At 44.1% G+C, this 17567-nt stretch overlaps 2 protein-coding genes and 1 pseudogene across 9 annotated transcripts in view; 2 read left to right on the top strand and 1 right to left on the bottom strand.

Annotated features, from left to right (window-relative positions):
* The window catches only part of LOC120414695 (profilin), a 31873-nt gene extending 16204 nt beyond the window's left edge, over positions 1-15669 (top strand). For 6 of the 7 annotated variants that reach the window (XM_039575991.2, XM_039575990.2, XM_039575986.2 and 3 more), the window contains exons 3-5: positions 11034-11205; positions 13941-14043; positions 14631-15669. In XM_039575991.2, the coding sequence (XP_039431925.1) occupies positions 11034-11205; positions 13941-14038 (270 nt within the window). In that variant the 3' untranslated portion in view covers positions 14039-14043; positions 14631-15669. Of the gene's footprint in view, positions 1-11033; positions 11206-13940 lie in introns of all 7 variants that reach the window. The other variant, XM_039575988.2, reaches the window with a different exon arrangement.
* Positions 721-3115, top strand: LOC120414694 (DNA polymerase subunit gamma-2, mitochondrial-like). 2 transcript variants are annotated; one of them, XM_039575985.2, is made up of 3 exons: positions 721-1648; positions 1712-2774; positions 2832-3115. In XM_039575985.2, the coding sequence occupies exons 2-3, from the start codon at positions 2636-2638 to the stop codon at positions 3113-3115; spliced, it is 423 nt and encodes a 140-aa protein (XP_039431919.1). In that variant the 5' UTR covers positions 721-1648; positions 1712-2635. The 2 variants fall into 2 exon arrangements, with proteins under 2 accessions (XP_039431919.1, XP_039431918.1); XM_039575984.2 differs by having other exon boundaries at positions 1712-3115.
* Positions 3074-7147, bottom strand: LOC120414697 (origin recognition complex subunit 5-like; annotated as a pseudogene).
* Positions 15670-17567: the final 1898 nt, after the last annotated feature.

The following is a 17567-nucleotide window of genomic DNA, read 5'->3' on the forward strand; positions in this document are numbered from 1 at the left end:
ACCTGCAGTGGTTGATCTTTTCGGATGTTTCCATCTTGGATATTCCGCACGACTACCTTTCGACCTTTCTACGACTACTCGTTTCTACCTTTCTTATCGTGCAGTCTGCAATGCAATGCTGGATTACGTCCATTGGGCGTACTCGTCCTATGATTTGACCTGCCTGCAGCATCTGGAGCTGTCCGGCAAAGTCCCGCTGATGAACTGCCAACAGCACGTTACGAGTGTTTTTCTTCTGTGCCTCTGTTTTTTTGTGACCCGATGTTTTCCGTTTTTCCAGACTCCTCCCAAACGGTATCAAGTCGGCAACCTAACCGACTCGTTCATGGCCCTGGCAGTTTAGCGGCGTTCGATTCATACGAGCACTTTACCCAGTACTCGGATGAGATCCTGGACTTGCTCGGGGACATGACTTCGAGGCGCGCGATTCGGACCGCCGCATAAGCATCTCGATCAACGCAATTGATTCCAGTTTTGTGCGACTTGCGCTCTTCAAGTCCCAAGCTGACCTCACCCCTCGGCCAAGCAACAGCCGTAGAACCCGTTCGGAGATCCAACCCCTGAGATCGGAATAATTCTTTGGCGAAGAGCAAGGTTCTCAGGGCCGCTCCTGAATCAACATCTTGCATCCTTCGTTAGGCCGTAGGCGTCATCCATAAAGTACGTCACGCTCTAAGGGGGGGGGGGGGTGGAGAGTTGTCGCAAGTGTGACAAGGGAGAGGGGGGGGGGGGTACGTGAGACTGTGACGTGATAATCGGACATGGTAATAATCCGTGACGTGGTAATCACTTTGGCATAAAAGTTGTGCGCATGCAGTGCTGCTGGGGGGCTATCGGAACACTTGTTTATAAGTGTTAAATAATATGTTTACACTACTTGGGCCAAAAACTTTCAAAAACGAAAGATTAAAAAATGTATTATGTGCGCTCACAGCTCGATAGGCGGATAAGACAATTTACCATGTCAAATTATCCTATGCGCCAAAGTAAACAATATTGATTGTTTACATTGGCGCATTGGTTAATTTGGCATCGTAAATTATCCTACCCGCCACCCATCTGACAGAATGCTCATTGGTAAATAACGGCTTCTCTCTCCTCTCACGCGCTGGAGGCATTGAAATATTTCATGCTCTTCATCAGCTGATGCCTACACGTTGCGAGAGGGTTGGAAATACATTATTATTACAAAAATTTAGTTTTTGTTTAAATCGAGATTTAAATTTTATTTGATAAAGTTTTATGTGCAATGCCACATGAATATAGTCCAATGCCAATGTCTTATGTGCAAAAATTGTTCTATGAAACGTGTCCTATGTGCACTCACAGGTTGTATGAACCAAATTGCGTCAGAACTAAGCGTAATCTTGTCTTTTATATAATCCCGAGATGTACACTTGAAAAGCATTACTCTAGACCCATTTGGGCGTTTTCAGAATCGAAAAATACCCAAACGTGTTTGAATGGGATTTAAAAATGTGCACCAAAACTTTATCATCAAATTTCTCAGATTGAGGTTTTTGCACATAGGACCTTTTGAAAAAGTACTCTAGAATTAGAGTTCAGGTGCTGGCCGGAACGAGAAGACGAGCTGGGGACTGCAGGAGTGTTAAAAGAAAATGAGCAAGCAACCACTTGGCTGTCGCTGGTAAGTTGAATTTGTTGGATTGCGTGATTCGAGTTTCGAGTTAATTAGGAATTTTGGTTTTAGGTGTCCTGAAGGCGGTTCGCTGTGGCAGTCCAGTGGGTAGAGACTCACTCGTCGTCAGTAGTGATGGAAGTAGCAGCAGTAGTAAGAAGGACAAGCACCGGTCGAATGGCGAGTGGTACGAGAATAAAGGCCGGAATCGGCACTCGATCCGCGATCCAGGGAAAAGGACCGTCATCGGTACAAGCACAGATCTTCGTCGGGTAAATCGTCGAGTGCGCTGTCCTCGAAGCACCACCGCAAGGAACGCCACCGAAGGCTGTCCCACTCTTCGTCGTCCTCGGATCGGTATCCGCACAGTGGAGCAATTAGCCGGCGAGAATCGATCGCGAGTGTTACGGAGGACTGTCTGCGGCATCGTAAGCGTTCCAGCTCCGGTGGTTCCGCCCGAAGAAGATTAAGTGTTAAGTTTTGACCAACATTTTTTTTGCCAAATTTGGTATTGTTAGTTTAAAAAGATGTAAAATTTTTATTTCGGTAGTTACTAAATAAAACAGAAAAAGAAACAGATTTGGGAACATAGAATCAATAATTATTGAGAAAGGATTTATTGAGGAGCGATTTGCGAACGGGAAGGTTCCCTTGAATGATTCCTTGACCCTTAATCTGGACCAAGGTCACACGCTCTCCTGCCGATACATGATCAACCCGTCGACCTCCAGCGAGTTCATGTACTAGGTCCAACGTCAGCGCAAGATTTGGTGGATGCGGTACGTGTGCGATCCGGGCCGGTTCTTCATTTCGGACCCCCGCCAGGACGCGGACACGCGCGTTTAATCCGTCGCCATCAAGAGTCGCCTTGGCGGAGAGGAACTCACGCTAGAACAACTGGAACTCTTTCCGACGGACGCCGCCGCCCTCGAGGAAGACCTGGGGGACTTTCGAATCAAGGTGGGCCGAACCAGCAGTAAAAGGATTCGGCCCAGTATGCTGCGGCTGCATCAGTGCGTTGAAGTGGCCACGCTGCAGATCGTGTTGGATGCGTTTGAAAGTGGCGGCGATGCAAGCGTGAGGATTCACCGCAAGCTGACGCCGTTCAAGTGTGGCATCGTGTGTCTTTCCGACAGTAAGTACTGCGTTCTTGTTTCTGATTTGAGTTGTAACTGTCTTTCTCGCTTTCCAGACCCCGCCCTGATGCCGGAGTTGCGTGACCTGGCCAAACACCTGTGCAACGTGCTGCGCAAAGCGAACCTTCCCGTGCTCGACTGCTCCAAGCGTAACGGCGGTCGTTCCCTGGCCAAACAGCTGCACCACCTCGACTCGATAGCCGTCCCGTACTGCCTGCTGCTGCGCGACCAGTGTCTCCAGAATGGCCTCTTTCAGCTGCGGTCCCGCGACACCACCCTCAGCGAAATGATGCACATCTCGGATTTACCGCAATATTTATTGAAAATAGTAACAAGTTGAGTTTAATAAATACAAACACACGCAAGCGCAAGCTTAAAAGAAATCGCACAGGTATTGTCTCACGTTAAAGCCGACCATCTTGCCGATGTGCACGATAAAGGTCATTCGTACGGTGCACTGAAGTCGCGCACTGCCGTCCATGGCGGTTCCCTCGCCGGAGGCAAAGTTCAGGAACTTGAGATGAATAAGCGTTGAGATTTGCGCCAGCAAGTTGCACGTCAGGCCGACCTTCTCGTCCAGAATGGCGTAAAAGATGGCCAACAGCCGGTCGATGGTGAACGCCTTCGGTCCCAGCTGGGTGGCCATCTTCTCCGACACCTTGGCCTTTGCGTTGACCGACTGGAGGCGCTTCTACTGCTTGCCGTGATATTTCATAAACAGTCGTTTGTCCTCCTTGGCAGGGTTGTGACTCGCGAGGTACGCCGCAAGAAGGGCGTAGAAGGGCAGTTCCAGGTTTTGCGCCAGCCGCTTCATCGTTTGCATCTACTCGACGGATTCCGAAGAAGTCTGGCCGTCGACGGTGATGGGACGTAGCATCTCCTGGTTGACGTTCCCCATGCGCATGAAGATTGTCCCGAGGGCAAGTTTCATGGTTTTAGAAATATTCCGCCAAAGCCGGGTCACGTCGTCCGCGGCAATCGTCCCGTCCAGCATCGGTTCGCAGTACTTGTGGAAGCACTCGAGCGCAACCAGCTGCAGCTCCTTCAAGTCGCGACACACCTTGAAGAACACGTTCAGGAAGATGTTGAGGTAGTTTTCGAAGAAATCGGGCGTCAGCATCTCCACAATCTTCAGACGCTTATCAATTTCCTCCTCCGACAATTGGCATGCTTGTAGGACCTAAAAAGTACAACCAATCAGTATCACAAATCGCCCAAAAACATCCAAAATAACCCTTACTCCAACTCAATCCTTAATTGCTCCCGCACCGCCTCGAAATCGTTCATCAGAATCACCAGAATGTCCTTCTTGCTGTACTCGGCCACAAACAGCTTCACTACCGGCGCGAGCCCCGTCCAGACAAAGTACTTTTCAAACGGCAAATCCCACACGAGCACCACGCACACGTTCAGCCCGGTTACCTCCGGCAGTCGCAGCAACATTGGCAGCACGTTGTGGTCCATGTCGCGCACCCGTTCGGCGTTCTCCAGCACGACGATGTAGCTTCGCGAGGGCGACAGTCGCGCCAGCTGGACCACAAAGTCCTTCATGGAGTCGACGCTGGCCAGCGAGGCGTACCCGTTGGCCGCACACGGGACGTGACCGGTCAGCCGGTTCAGGATGGAGAAGAAACACTTTTTTAAATTTAATTATTAGCTGCCAAAACACAGTCATCACATTATTTTCTAGGAAAAACTTACCTGGACACAAGTATTCGGCTTATGTTAAGATTAAAGCACTTTTAAAACCAAAAAAGCAAATGTAAACAACTGAAAAGCCGCAAACATGATGCGAGATGGACCAACTATGGTCTCAGCAGTCGTATGACAGAAACAAAAAAAAAAAAAAGCCGCAAACATGAAAATTCCTATGTGAAAGATTGTTTACCTTGTCGGATAGGATGATTTTCCATGAACCTATCTGACAGATGCGTACGAGAGCGCTGATTGGTCGATGTTCTCTCCTAACGGTTTCTCTCTCTCGAACTGCAAGCATTGAAACATTTCATATTATCGATCAGCTGATGACTACACGTTGCGCAAGGACTGTACAAACATGAAGATTGCAAAATATTTTTGTTTCAGAGTTTCATAAAAAACGACTTAACAAATTAAATAAAAATCATGCACCTTGGTAATTTTGATATGAGCGTATATGCATGATAATTGAAAAATGATATAAATGGATCATAAGTTGAATTGCTAAGGTTCTATGTGCACGTTTGACCCAAATGCACATAGGACTCCCACGTGGTAAAACGACCTATAATTATTTGGTGTAGAATTTATTGAGAATCGTTTTAGGTTGTTTTGTATTTTATCAATAACTGAAAAAATAAAAGGCTTTTAATAAATTGGATCAGCGGAAAGTGTTGTTTTCGGCTTGCAGAATTTCATGCAATAAATAACTCAGTTTGTTTACTTTTGTCGCATAGGACCTTTTGAAAATTTACTCTAGATTTATACACTTTTTTGAGGCCGAATCTCAAATATTTTGATGAAAAAGTTGTCTGGATCCATCATGCGACCCATCGTTGGATAGGTAATCAAAATACCTTTCCATACATACCATACCAAACAGCTTAGAACACCATACGCGGTGCCCGTGCTGTATCAAGAAGGTTGTTCCATGTTGCTCGGTTCTGGGCTGCAGCTCGCCAGTCTCCTAGGTTGCAGATCTTTCTTAGGTCCGCCTCGATCTGATTACCCCATCGTGCACGCTGCGCTCCTGCTCTTCGGCCAGTGCCGCCATCCGGTCGCGCGCGGTCAAAGAGCATCCTGACAGGATGGTCTTCAGCCATCCTCGCGACATGACCGGCCCACCTGAGCCTCCCGATTCTCGCCAGGGTGACGATGGTCGGTTCTCCCAGCAGCGCGTGCAGTTCGTGGTTCATGCGCCTTCGCCACTCGTTCTGAGCTGTACGTACTCCACCGTAGATCGTTCGCAGCACCTTCCGTTCGAAAACTCCAAGGCTCGTTCGTCCTCTTGCCGCAGCGTCCAGGTCTCGTGGCCATAGAGGGCAACCGGTCTAATCAGTGTCTTGTACAGGGTCAGCTTCGTGGCGCGTTGCACTCGATCAGATGTCAAGGTTTTCCGTAATCCAAAGTAGGCGCGATTCGCGGAGTGGATACGAGTCCGGATCTCTAAGCTGGTGTCGTTGTCGGCCGTTACCAGCGATCCCAAGTACACGAATTCGCTCACCTCCTCCAGCACATCGCCATCCACAGCTAGAGGGGTGAGTCTTGGGGGGTCAACGTCCTTTGAGCCCCTCCCTTTCATGTACTTTGTTTTCGTCGTATTCATGGCCAATCCAATTCGTCCTGCTTGCGTCTTTAAGGCGGTGTAAACCCTTTTCACCGTCTCTAGGTCTCTCGCTATAATATCAATGTCGTCCGCATAAGCAAGAAGTTGGACTGTCCTGTTGCAAATCGTGCCTCTCGTGTCTATACCCGCTCTTCGCACAACTCCCTCAAGTCCGATGTTGAACAGCGCATTGGATAAGCCGTCACCTTGTCGTAACCCTTGATGCGATTGGAAGGGGTCCGCTAGCTCCCCTGCCACTCGCACGTGACACATCACACGATCCAAGGTAGCCTTGATCAGCCGAGTCAGTTTGTCCGGGAAACCGTTCTCGTGCATAATCTGCCATAGCTGTTCGCGGTCGACTGTATCGTACGCTGCCTTGAAATCGATGAAGATGTGATGTGTGGGCACGTTGTACTCACGGCATTTCTCGAGGATCTGCCGGAGCGAGAAAATTTGGTCCGTGGTGGCCCGAGCGCCAGTAAACCCCGCTTGATAGGGGCCCACGAACCTCCGTGCGTACGGTGTCAGCAGACGGCAGAGGATCTGGGAGAGAATTTTATAGGCCGCGTTGATAAGCGTGATGCCGCGGTAGTTGCCGCAGTCCAGCTTATCGCCCTTTTTGTAGATGGGGCACACGACACCATCCATCCATTCTGCTGGTAGTTTCTCCTCCCTCCAGATCATAGAAATCACCAAGTGGATCGCCCTCGCCAACTGCTCTCCTCCATATTTGAAGAGCTCACCGGGTAACCGATCTTTACCGGCGGCCCTGTTGTTCTTCAGCTGCCTGATCTCCTTCTTCACCGTCTCCAGACCAGGTGCCGGGAACTGTTCGTCGGCAGCGGGCGGTCCAAGTTGGGCTTCAAAGCCGTCTCCATGCGCTACATCGCCGTTGAGGTGCTCGTTGAAGAACTGCTGCCACCTGTTCAACACCTCGCCTTTGTCCATAAGAAGGTTTCCCTCGGCGTCCCGACAAGTGTTGGCTTGCGGCGCATAGCCTTTGCGGGACCGGTTAACTTTCTCGTAGAACTTACGCGTCTCGTTCTGCCGGAACAGCTGCTCCATTTCGGCGCGATCGCGATCTTCCAGCTGGCGCTTCTTGAGCTTGAAGACCGTTCTCTGCTGTTTCAGCGCTTGTTTGTATCTGGCCACGTTCTCATCAGTTGCAGCTCTCAGCTTCACCGCATAAGCTGCTTTCTTCTCGTCAAGTAGCCGCTGGCACTCCTCGTCGAACCAGCGCTGCTTTCCAACTCGGACCGTACTACCTAGCGCGGCTTCAGCGGCACTGCCGATGGCCGAGCATATTCTGCTCCATCCATCGTTGAGCGAGGCAGCGCCGAGTTCCTCCTCCGTTGGCAGGCTCGCTTCCAGCTGCTGCACGTAGTGCTGAGCCGCAGCCGTGTCCTGCAGCCGCTCGGTGTTGAACGGCGGTGGGAGCCGGCTCCGTCGTCGGTGATACGTCGTCGACAGTTTTGAGTGCATGCTTGCACCCACCAGGTAGTGGTCCGAGTGGATGTCCGCACCGCGGTACGTGCGGATGTTCCGTATGTCCGAGAAGAATCGGCCGTCGATGAGGACGTGGTCGATTTGTGTTTTTGTTCGTTGGTTAGGCGATGTCCAGGTGACTTTGTGGATGTCTTTCCGGGGAAGAATGTGCTCCGTACCACCATACCGCGGGAGGCTGCGAAGTTGATGCACCGCTGGCCGTTGTCGTTCGTGACGGTGTGCAGGCTGTTCGGCCCGATCACCGGCTTGTACATCTCCTCCCTTCCTATGCGGGCGTTCATATCTCCGATGACGATCTTGACGTCCCTCTGCGGGCAGCTGTCGAACTTCTGCTCCAGCTTCGCGTAGAACGCTTCCTTCTCGGCATCGGATGATTCCTCGTGTGGGCAATGTACGTTGAAGATGTGATAGTTGAAGAAACGGCCTTTAATCCTCAATCTACACATCCGGTCGTCGATCGGCTCCCAATCTATCACACGACTCCGCATCTTGCCCAACACTATGAAGCCGGTTCCCAGCTTGTTTTCGGCTCCGCCGCTCTGGTACATGGTGAGCTCCAAAGCATCATCCTCCCACATCTTCGCTCCCTTCCAGCACATCTCCTGCAGCGCTACAACATCGAAGTTGCGGGGTTTGAGCTCGTTCAACAGAGCGTACTCATACCCATCGAAACGTAGCGATCTGCAGTTCCATGTTCCGAGTTTCCAATCGGTGTCCTTTTCGTGCCTAGGTCTATGCCGTTTGTTCCGGATCCTTATTCCTTCTTGATTGTTCGTAATGGTTTTGATTTCGGTATGCAGCCGGATTGGGGCTGCGATACCTAGTCTCGGGGTGGGGCTGCCACCTTGAAGCTACCGAGACCCAGCTCCGGTTTTCTCTCGACACCGTAACGGGGGCCTTTCTCTCGAGGCCTAACGGTATAGTTACACCCTCCGAAGAGGATGGAGCCCCCCTTCCCTGTCAGCATACTACCATAGTTCCCACCGGGGTTGGTTACCCGATCTCTCCAATGGTTACTAGTATCCCGGCTAGCGCCGCGGGGAGGCCAGGGTATCGGAGTTACTGGACAGGAGGCTAATGGACCACTTGGTGGGTCTATTTTATTCCTGCGGTACTCGAAGTACCTATGGTACGCCATGTCCAGTCGTTCGCCAACCAAAATACCTTTCTAACAAGCCCAAAAGAGTGAAGATCTGACAACTCTATCATAAGTTATAAGTACTTTAGTGTTTCTAAGACACTTTTTTGAGGCCGGATCTCAGATATTTTGATAAAAAATAAGTGTTATTTCTACACTTTTTGAGGGTGTGTAGTGTATTCACTTTATGAATGCGAGGAAGGCACCAACCACCTAAAGGTGGATTAAGTAACGTTTTTGCTATGCAATCTGTACATGAGTGATTGGGCCAAGAGAAGAACGTATTGGTGTTCTGCTTCTCAAGATCACCCCAGCGTTTCATAGCGCGGAGGTACTTGTTTGGAAAGAATCGGTTAAGGTACTCTATCTCCAGTTGAGTGTAGTTACTATTCTAGGCGATTCACTTAAAAATATCAGGTGTATCACAAAATGAACATTTAAACATCGTTCATTGCGCTATTACGGTACTCGCATCGCTCTTTTTTGGTTTCACTTTCATTCAGTAGCTAAAATGTATATGGGGAGAGCATGGTATAGGGTACCGCCATGAATCACTGCAGCACTACCGGCTTACATTCATTGTATTGGATACTGCCAGCGCCATCGCCAAGTCGGTTTTTGGTATGGCGGGTCTATGTTTAGAACTGTACGAAGTGAGTAGTGCTGCAGGTCATGTTTACGACCCCCTTGTGGCATCATCGCCGTGAAGCACGCGGCTTCTTCTTGAGGGGGATAGGCCTATCAAACGCTCAACCGATATAGCGTTTGACTGTGTTTTGTGATTGATTTAGTCGATGGGCGTTTGATGTGGTGGGAACGTGTCATCGGTCGTTGGCATTTGGAAATTGCCTCAAATTCTAAGCATTCTTCAATCAGTTGGTACTGTACTGGCTTGATCGACATTTGAGATTTCGTACATTCTTGCAGTAGTTTATACCTTCTCATTAATGTCACATGCCATGTCTGTCGCCCTTGTGGCGAGACCGGTTGATGACCATGAGACAGAGTTGGTTCCAGCGGAGGGAAAAAGCACTTGCTCTTGCTCTTTCTTGAAACTTTTCCACGGACAAAGCCACACGACAAGTGACAAGTGACTCATCAGTTCATGTGTTGTTTCACAGCAAATGAGGCCACATGTGTCCGCCAGCCGTCACGATTTTATTTCGAATCAAAGCGACAAAATGCGATAAAATTATCTACTTAAGAGGAAGCTTAATTCGCTGCAATGCTTGCTGGCTGGAGTTTTTTTTCCCTCTCTCTCTCTCACTTATACTTTATCTTGGCGACGACGGCGGTGTGGCGTGGCCCAACCCGATCTCAGGGTTTAAGCGTCGAAAGTGTGGTTCGAACTGGCGTGAATTCTGAGCAAACATATCAACAACAGTTTGCCGTCAACCATCTGGCGTGCAATGAAATCATCCCGAACTTTCGACTGTTGAGATGCAATTCCTCTCGAATGTGTCACCTCCTGCTATGGCAGGGTAGGGCGCGTAACTTGCTTCTCCAAGAAAGCAGAGCAGCTCGTGCAGTTTAGCTTGTGAATTGATTTACATGCAAATGAGCGACGAGTAACAATCGCCGCTGTCCATCACTGGTGTGTCGTTTATTATATGCATAACTTAGATGTAATAATGGCTCTGCCAACCACGGGGTTTTGAAGAGTTTGCAGCTCCTCTATTGCATAATTATTGCTTTACCTGAATTTTGCATCTCTCCTTCACTTGAATCAACCTTGTACGACCTCCAGACACACACACGCTCCGTCAGTGGGTCAGGTGAGGGACTCGACGATCACGGCACACGCCGGCATCGAATGTATGCCAGTTCGATCTACCCCCACGAGGAGGGAACGGGCGCGAGAACCTTGGCAGTGGTGCCGTGTGCGGAAAGGGGTGGAGGACACACTCACTCACGCACTTGCGACCAACTCGTCGTCGTCATCGTCGTGGGTTTATTTTCACACCGAAAGTGTGCGCGAGTTTGTGTTGTTCTAAATATTTTCGTTTCATTTGAATACTTTTACTTTCATGGGTGTCGTTTTGAATTTTTCTCGCCGGGCGGTAAAGTGTTGTGTCTCGCGTGAGAACTTCTTCACCTTCAAGCTGGCCGAGAATTGGATGTTTATGGGCGATAAATTTAAATCGTTATTTAATTGGGAGCTGGTGACGTTTAGAAGGTCATCGCAGTTTGATCTACTTTTAAAGAGCCACTCGTCACTCCCTGAGCACACGACCTCAATTTCATCAAGCAAACTTTAAAGATTCGTAAACTAACCAATTTCCTTCTCTCCCTTCTGCCTCCCAACAGGTGTCAAAAGAAGAACTGGCGAAAATAGTGCAAGGCTTCGACAAAACCGAACTGCTTACCTCAGGCGGCGTTACCCTGGCCGGCCAGCGTTACATCTATCTGTCCGGCACCGACCGAGTGATTCGGGCCAAGCTGGGCAAGATGGGCGTCCACTGTATGAAGACACAGCAGGGTAAGTTTTACGGTCCATTTATACCTTTACCCCCGCCAGGTTATTACGCATTGTCTGTGGAACCGAATCGCGTTGGACGAGCCCGAGGGCTTCGGTCCCCCGGGGGAGTCTGTAGCCGAATCGACCCACTCGGGCGGTGCGTACAGCAAACAGAATGATTTCGAGATGTGTGCTTGGACTTCGTCATGGGCACATGTCTGTACCATTTCTGACAATTCCGTTCTCCTCTTGGTGCAGCGTACACAGGGAAAGAAATCGAAACTTGTAACAGGTCAATGTTTAAGCAAAACAATGTAGTGGGTTTGTAAACTAGCAAGTCTATGATGCTCACGTCAGTCATTGTTTACATTTAACATGAGCAAGATAGACTGCTTACAAATCCGCACTGGCACTTTTTACTTTTTTTGCCTGTTTATTTCGGAGGCACTGCCAAAAACTTTTAACTAAATTTTCAATTAATAAATAATGGATGTTAGCTGATTTTCAATTTAAATGTTTTATCTCACCGATGTGCCATCTGAGCAACGATGGTATGGAGATTTACATATAATATTTTTTCAAACCATACGAGTGTAGACATTTTGAGCATCGAATTGAAAATTTAAAAACAAATTTCAAATTTCAAGCCTTATTAAAACAAACAGGAGAAAAGTATCACAAAATACTTTACAAATCATTACAGTTATGCTACTGTTAAAAATTTCTAAAATATCTGCTTATTTATGAAAATATTAAAAATTAAAAATAATAATTAACCAACCGGCAGTCACATACGTGTAATTTGTACACACTTTGTAAGGGCACTTGCAAGAATGGCGAAAACACGCGACTTCCCAAAGGTTAAAAATTGAAATTAGGTACTTTTTATGTATAAGGCCGATGCAAATATTTAAAAAAGTTTTTGTCCCTCGGCCCTGGCCGAGGTCAAGGGGGGGGGGCAAAAAAATAAAATTTAAATAACAAGCCATAGTCTACACATTTAAATCAAAAATATGTTTTAAAATGCATTTTACACTTGTTCAGTTGTTTTGCAATCATTAGTTTTCAAAAAATCTAAGATCTGACAAAAACAAAAATTGTATCGAAAAAAAAGATTTTGCATCGAAAATTTTCAAAAAATCTTAAGATTTTTTAATAAACCCAAACATGCTAAAAATGATTTGAAACGCAGAAGAATGTATTTTAATTTGATTTCAGCTGGTTGCACTTGAATTTTCATTGAAATTTTGAAGTTTATTGTAAAAATATTTTTTTTGCCCCCTGATTTTTCGGGCCAATTTTGAAGGGGGGGTGACAAAAACTTTTAAAAATATTTGTACCAGCCTAATCATAAAAAATCAAAGATTCGACAAAAATAAATGGCGAAAAACATAAAAAACTTGTACATTGAAATTGTACAAAACTACAAAATAGTTTTCAACTGCTTATATCAGTTGCAGAATATCGTAAAATTAAAATCGATCTTCCTCGAATGTGGGGCACAGCCTACTCATATGGAAGCAATTCTCTACGAAATCGGTCTTTTTTCTTCAATTTTAATTTTTGTATTTTTTAATCCGACTGAAACTTTTTTGGTGTCTTCGGTATGCCCAAAGAAGCCATTTTGCATCATTAGTTTGTCCATATCATTTTCCATACAAATTTGGCAACTGTCCATACAAAAATGATGCATGAAAATTCAAAAATCTATATCTTTAGAAGGAATTTTTTGATCGATTTGGTGTCTTCGGCAAAGTTGTAAGTATGGATATGGACTACACTGGAAAAAAATAACACGCGGTAAAAAAAAATTGGTGATTTTTTTATTTAACTTTTTCTCACTAAAACTTGATTTACAAAAAAACACTATTTTTATTTTTTTTATATGTTTTAGAGGACATAAAATGCCAACTTTTCAGAAATTTCCAGGTTGTGCAAAAAATCATTGACCGAGTTATGAATTTTTTAATCAATACTGATTTAAAAAAAAAATCGAAATTTTGGTCGTAAAAAATTTTCAACTTCATTTTTCGATGTAAAATCAAATTTGCAATCAAAAAGTACTTCAGTGAAATTTTGATAAAGTGCACCGTTTTCAAGTTATAACCATATTTAAGTGACTTTTTTGAAAATAGTCGCAGTTTTTCATTTTTTAAATTAGTGCACATGTTTGCCCAGCCTTGAAAAAAATATTTTTGAAAAGCTGAGAAAATTCTCTATATTTTGCTTCTTCGGACTTTGTTGATACGACCTTTAGTTGCTGAGATATTGCAATGCAAAGGTTTAAAAACAGGAAAATTGATGTTTTCTAAGTCTACAGATTTTTGAATTTTCATACATCATTTTTGTATGGACAGCTGCCAAATTTGTATGGAAAATTTTATGGACAAACTAATGATGCAAAATGGCTTCTTTGGGCATACCGAAGGCACCAAAAAAGTTTCAGTCGGATTAAAAAATACAAAAAAAAACCGAATGACCGAAATCCTAGAGAACTGCTCATGTTTGTAATGATAACAAATTTGTTAGAACAAAAAATTGTATCAACATTTGATGAAACTCGCAAACAAATCCAAATGTGTTCTGTCAAGTCTTCAATACCCTGAAGCGTGCTAGGATCATATTTTGAAAATGTGAAAAGGTTTTTTTTCTGTGTACCGTATGCTGCAATCTTTTTCCCCTCAGTCCCTGATACAGATCAGTCAGATTATATAACGTTGTCTTTTTTTGCGCTCTCTCTCTTTTCTCTTCCACAGCTGTTATAGTTTCAATTTACGAAGAGCCAGTTCAGCCTCAGCAAGCGGCATCTATAGTCGAAAAGCTTGGAGATTATCTGATTACCTGTGGTTATTAGAAGAGGTAAAAACTACTTTCATACTGCTTTTTATAATTTAAACTTTAGAAACACAACTTGAATAAAAAAGAAGCAAAAAAATGAAATAAAAATGAGAAAAAAACATGATATGCTTACTGCTGAGATAGGATTGAAGTGAATGAAGGAAATAAAAACAGTTGCAAAAACGAATGCTTATCGTAAGAGAATGAGAACGAACGAAAAAAAAAGGAGATTCTATATTTCTTCTTTTGCAAAGTCAATATTTATAAGTACCCCTTTGCGCTAGTTTTCCTTTTTTATTTTCCATGTGAGATTGTGAGAAACAGTTTCGTCGCGAGATTGAGAGAAAGGACATTTGCTGGTTTTACTTTCATCTTTCTTTACATCCTACGAATTTAGTGGTTGTTTGTGTTTTGGTTCGCTTTTTTTGTTTTCACTCTCTCTCAGGCTTGTCGAGATAGTTTTGCTGTTTTCTATGTTTTTTTTTCTGCGCACGGTGGTGTAATGTTTGCGTTTCTAATGGAAGAACAAGAAGAGGCACTTTACCGAAAATTACGATTTGATTTCTCTATTTTGTTTTCTTCTCTCTTTCTCTCTTTTTTATTTGCAGCCGACGGCGGCGGCAGTGTGAGCGTATCTCTTGTATTTGTGTAAAATCGTTTCCGTAAATTAAGAAATTGTAATTTGTATTAGCTCTTAAAATCGCAAAGCATCTCTCTGAATTGGTGGAATCGAAGAACAAACAGGCAAACAGATTGTAACTGATTTGAAGCGCGCAGATTAGAATAAACAAAAGAGAAGTAAAAAGAGAAGAACCAGCCTCGAACGCGCGCGCGAGAGCCGAACGGAGCCAGCTTGCATTCAAAAAGAGGAAAAAGAAGAGAAAAAGTTTCTAATGCATTCTTCGATGTGTGGCACACAGGAGCGGAGAAATGAAGTCATATAGGATACGAGCATGGGTTGTAACACGTCAGAACCATGAAAAAAAGAGAGAAAAAAACATGAGGACATGTGTGAAACTAACTTTGTGAAGGCAAACAGCAAAAATGTGCAGAATTTATGAGCATTTTTGGTGGACAAAATAGAAGCAGGAAAGGGAATGAAACGCATAACTTACTCTACTATTATTATCATCCGTAATTGTATTAATTATTCAGAAGAAACTGCTGAGGTAGGAAACAGATTTCGATCATTGATTTGCTATACAAAAAATCATTTTCTTTGTCGGACAGCATAAATAAAAAACCATAATATGAGATAAACAAGCAAAACACTATGATAAGGATAATACAATGATAATAAAAGAAACACAAGAAAAGGATAACAGCGAAAACATAATGAAAACAATGTGTGTGATTTATTACTAATTTATGAATAAGTGAAGAAGGCAAGTGAAAAATTAAAGAGTTTTTATGTCTCTTTATTTTCTATAAATTATTGTAGATTTTTGTGATTATAACTTATTCTTACCTTATAATCGAAAGAAAACATGCTAAACATGGTCTCTGTATCGTTTTTTCACCATTTCTTCCAAGCAAAACAAACACAAGCATCCCTTTTTCGTTTATTTTCTGTCTACCCATTGAGCTACTTTTCATGAATGTCCTTTCAAGTAAGAGAAAGAAATAAAAACAAAAGTGAAAAGATAACGCAAGCTGACTTTTGAACTCGTATTATCGAACGAAACGGAACCGAAAGAAATCCTTGTTCTACCCGGCTGTCACATACGCAGAGCAGTTGGAAGTAGACCGAATCGTCGCCCATTAAAAAACAATCGCCACCTCTCTATCCGAATCGAATAAGGAAACAAACAATGCAATGGGGACGGCGTTGGTTGCATTCCGGTTGCACTCGTCGCGCCATTCCGTCATCGATAGAGACCGTGTTTTGTTTTTGTGCCATAAATCACTTGACGAATCATCCGATTGGCACTCATTATTACCTCCGATTAGTGAGGTGGTTTCAGCGTTTTCGCGGGACAGGTTGGTGTGTGTATGTGTGTGTGTGTGAGTCAACGTTGATAAGAGTTGTGCTTCTGGTCGACTGTGTAAGCAGGGATGAGGTGAGCGGTAAAAATAAATCTTTTGTTGTCACGTTGGAAGCTCGCAGGTAGGTCATCGGGAAGCTATTTAGAAATTTAATCATTTGTTGCATTTTAAATGGAATAAATAAACATTAATCAACAAAAACATATTAAAGAAACCAGCAGTGAGCACTCTGCTAACTCATTTTGTTCAACACTGTCATCACACGCAGTAAAATATTTTGTAGAATCAGCCTGTACGAGGTTTGATTAAACGCCGATTTTGCGTTGAATCAAACCTTGATTTTCTCAATTCCACAAAAATCTTTTGTTGTTTTGAAAAAGTTGCTTTGACGTTTAGCGTCGATTCAACAAAAATCTTGATTTTCAAATCAACAAAACGTTTTTTTGATTTAAATATGCTTTATTTTTCTGCGTGCAGAAGACTAATTCAAGTAAGCAATAAAGTGTATCTTTCAACATTTTAATATAATCCGCAACAGCCCTATTGCATTGCTTTGCTAGATTTGTACAATGTATTTCTTGAAAATAGTCCAAAGCATTTCAGGACATTTACAAATTTTATTTCAAGTTTCCCCTTCAAAATTTCCCCAGAAAATTAGAGGGTAAAAAAATATTGACTGTTATTGAAATTTTCATAGAAAAAAAAAGCATGAAAATCGATTGTGAATTATTCTCAATACATTGCTCCAAGTTTATTCATGCAATTGAAATCAAATACTTTTTAATATTTTTACAAATTTAAAAATTTTGGAGCAACAGGTCGGTCCGTCTCCAAGCGAAGTGAGGCTATCGAGCTGTCAAATCGCAACATGGAGTTGAACTTTCTGAGCAGTTGATGTGAAGCTTACCAAGGCTTTTAAGAAGTTTAACTCCATGTTGCACATACTCGCACTTTTAATTTCTCGATACAACAGAAAAACAAAGAAGGCGTCATCCATAAAGTATGTCACGCTAAAATCGGCCAAAATCTAATGATGCAATTTGGTTCAAAATCATATAAACTATCAGAAAAACCAATAAAATGTAGTACTTTGTTCTAGAAAGCCGAAGAAAATCCACTTTTTCGTGAAATTCTAACACGTAGCCTTATGGGCGGGACAACTTTGACACGCGTTTTTCTCGGCTTGCTGTTTTTACATACCTGGAGTTTTTTTTGAAAATAAACCAAATTTCCAGTTTTTGCTTTTTGGGTGTTTTTGAAAACGCCTTGAGTCAGGGCTATTAAAAAACACCCAAAAAGCAAAAACTGAAAATTTGGTTTATTGGACCTTTACAAAAAAAAAAACTCCAGATATGAGACGGACACGATTAGAGCGGCAGAGAAGTTGTCTATGAACTGGCGACCCGTTTCACCTTCCCGAACAGACGGAAATAACTTTTGAATAACATTTTTTGATATTTGAAAATACTAGGCCAATAACCAATGGTGGGTCTCGTGGCGCAGGGGTAGCGGCTTCGGCTGCCGATCCCGATGATGCTATGAGACGCGGGTTCGATTCC

This window comes from Culex pipiens, chromosome 2 (genome assembly GCF_016801865.2).
Source record: "Culex pipiens pallens isolate TS chromosome 2, TS_CPP_V2, whole genome shotgun sequence".
Classification (NCBI taxonomy): domain Eukaryota; kingdom Metazoa; phylum Arthropoda; class Insecta; order Diptera; family Culicidae; genus Culex; species Culex pipiens.

Excerpts from the sequence above, each read along its gene's own strand:
- LOC120414694 (XM_039575984.2), top strand. The coding sequence starts at position 2,636 with ATGCTGCGGCTGCATCAGTGCGTTGAAGTGGCCACGCTGCAGATCGTG.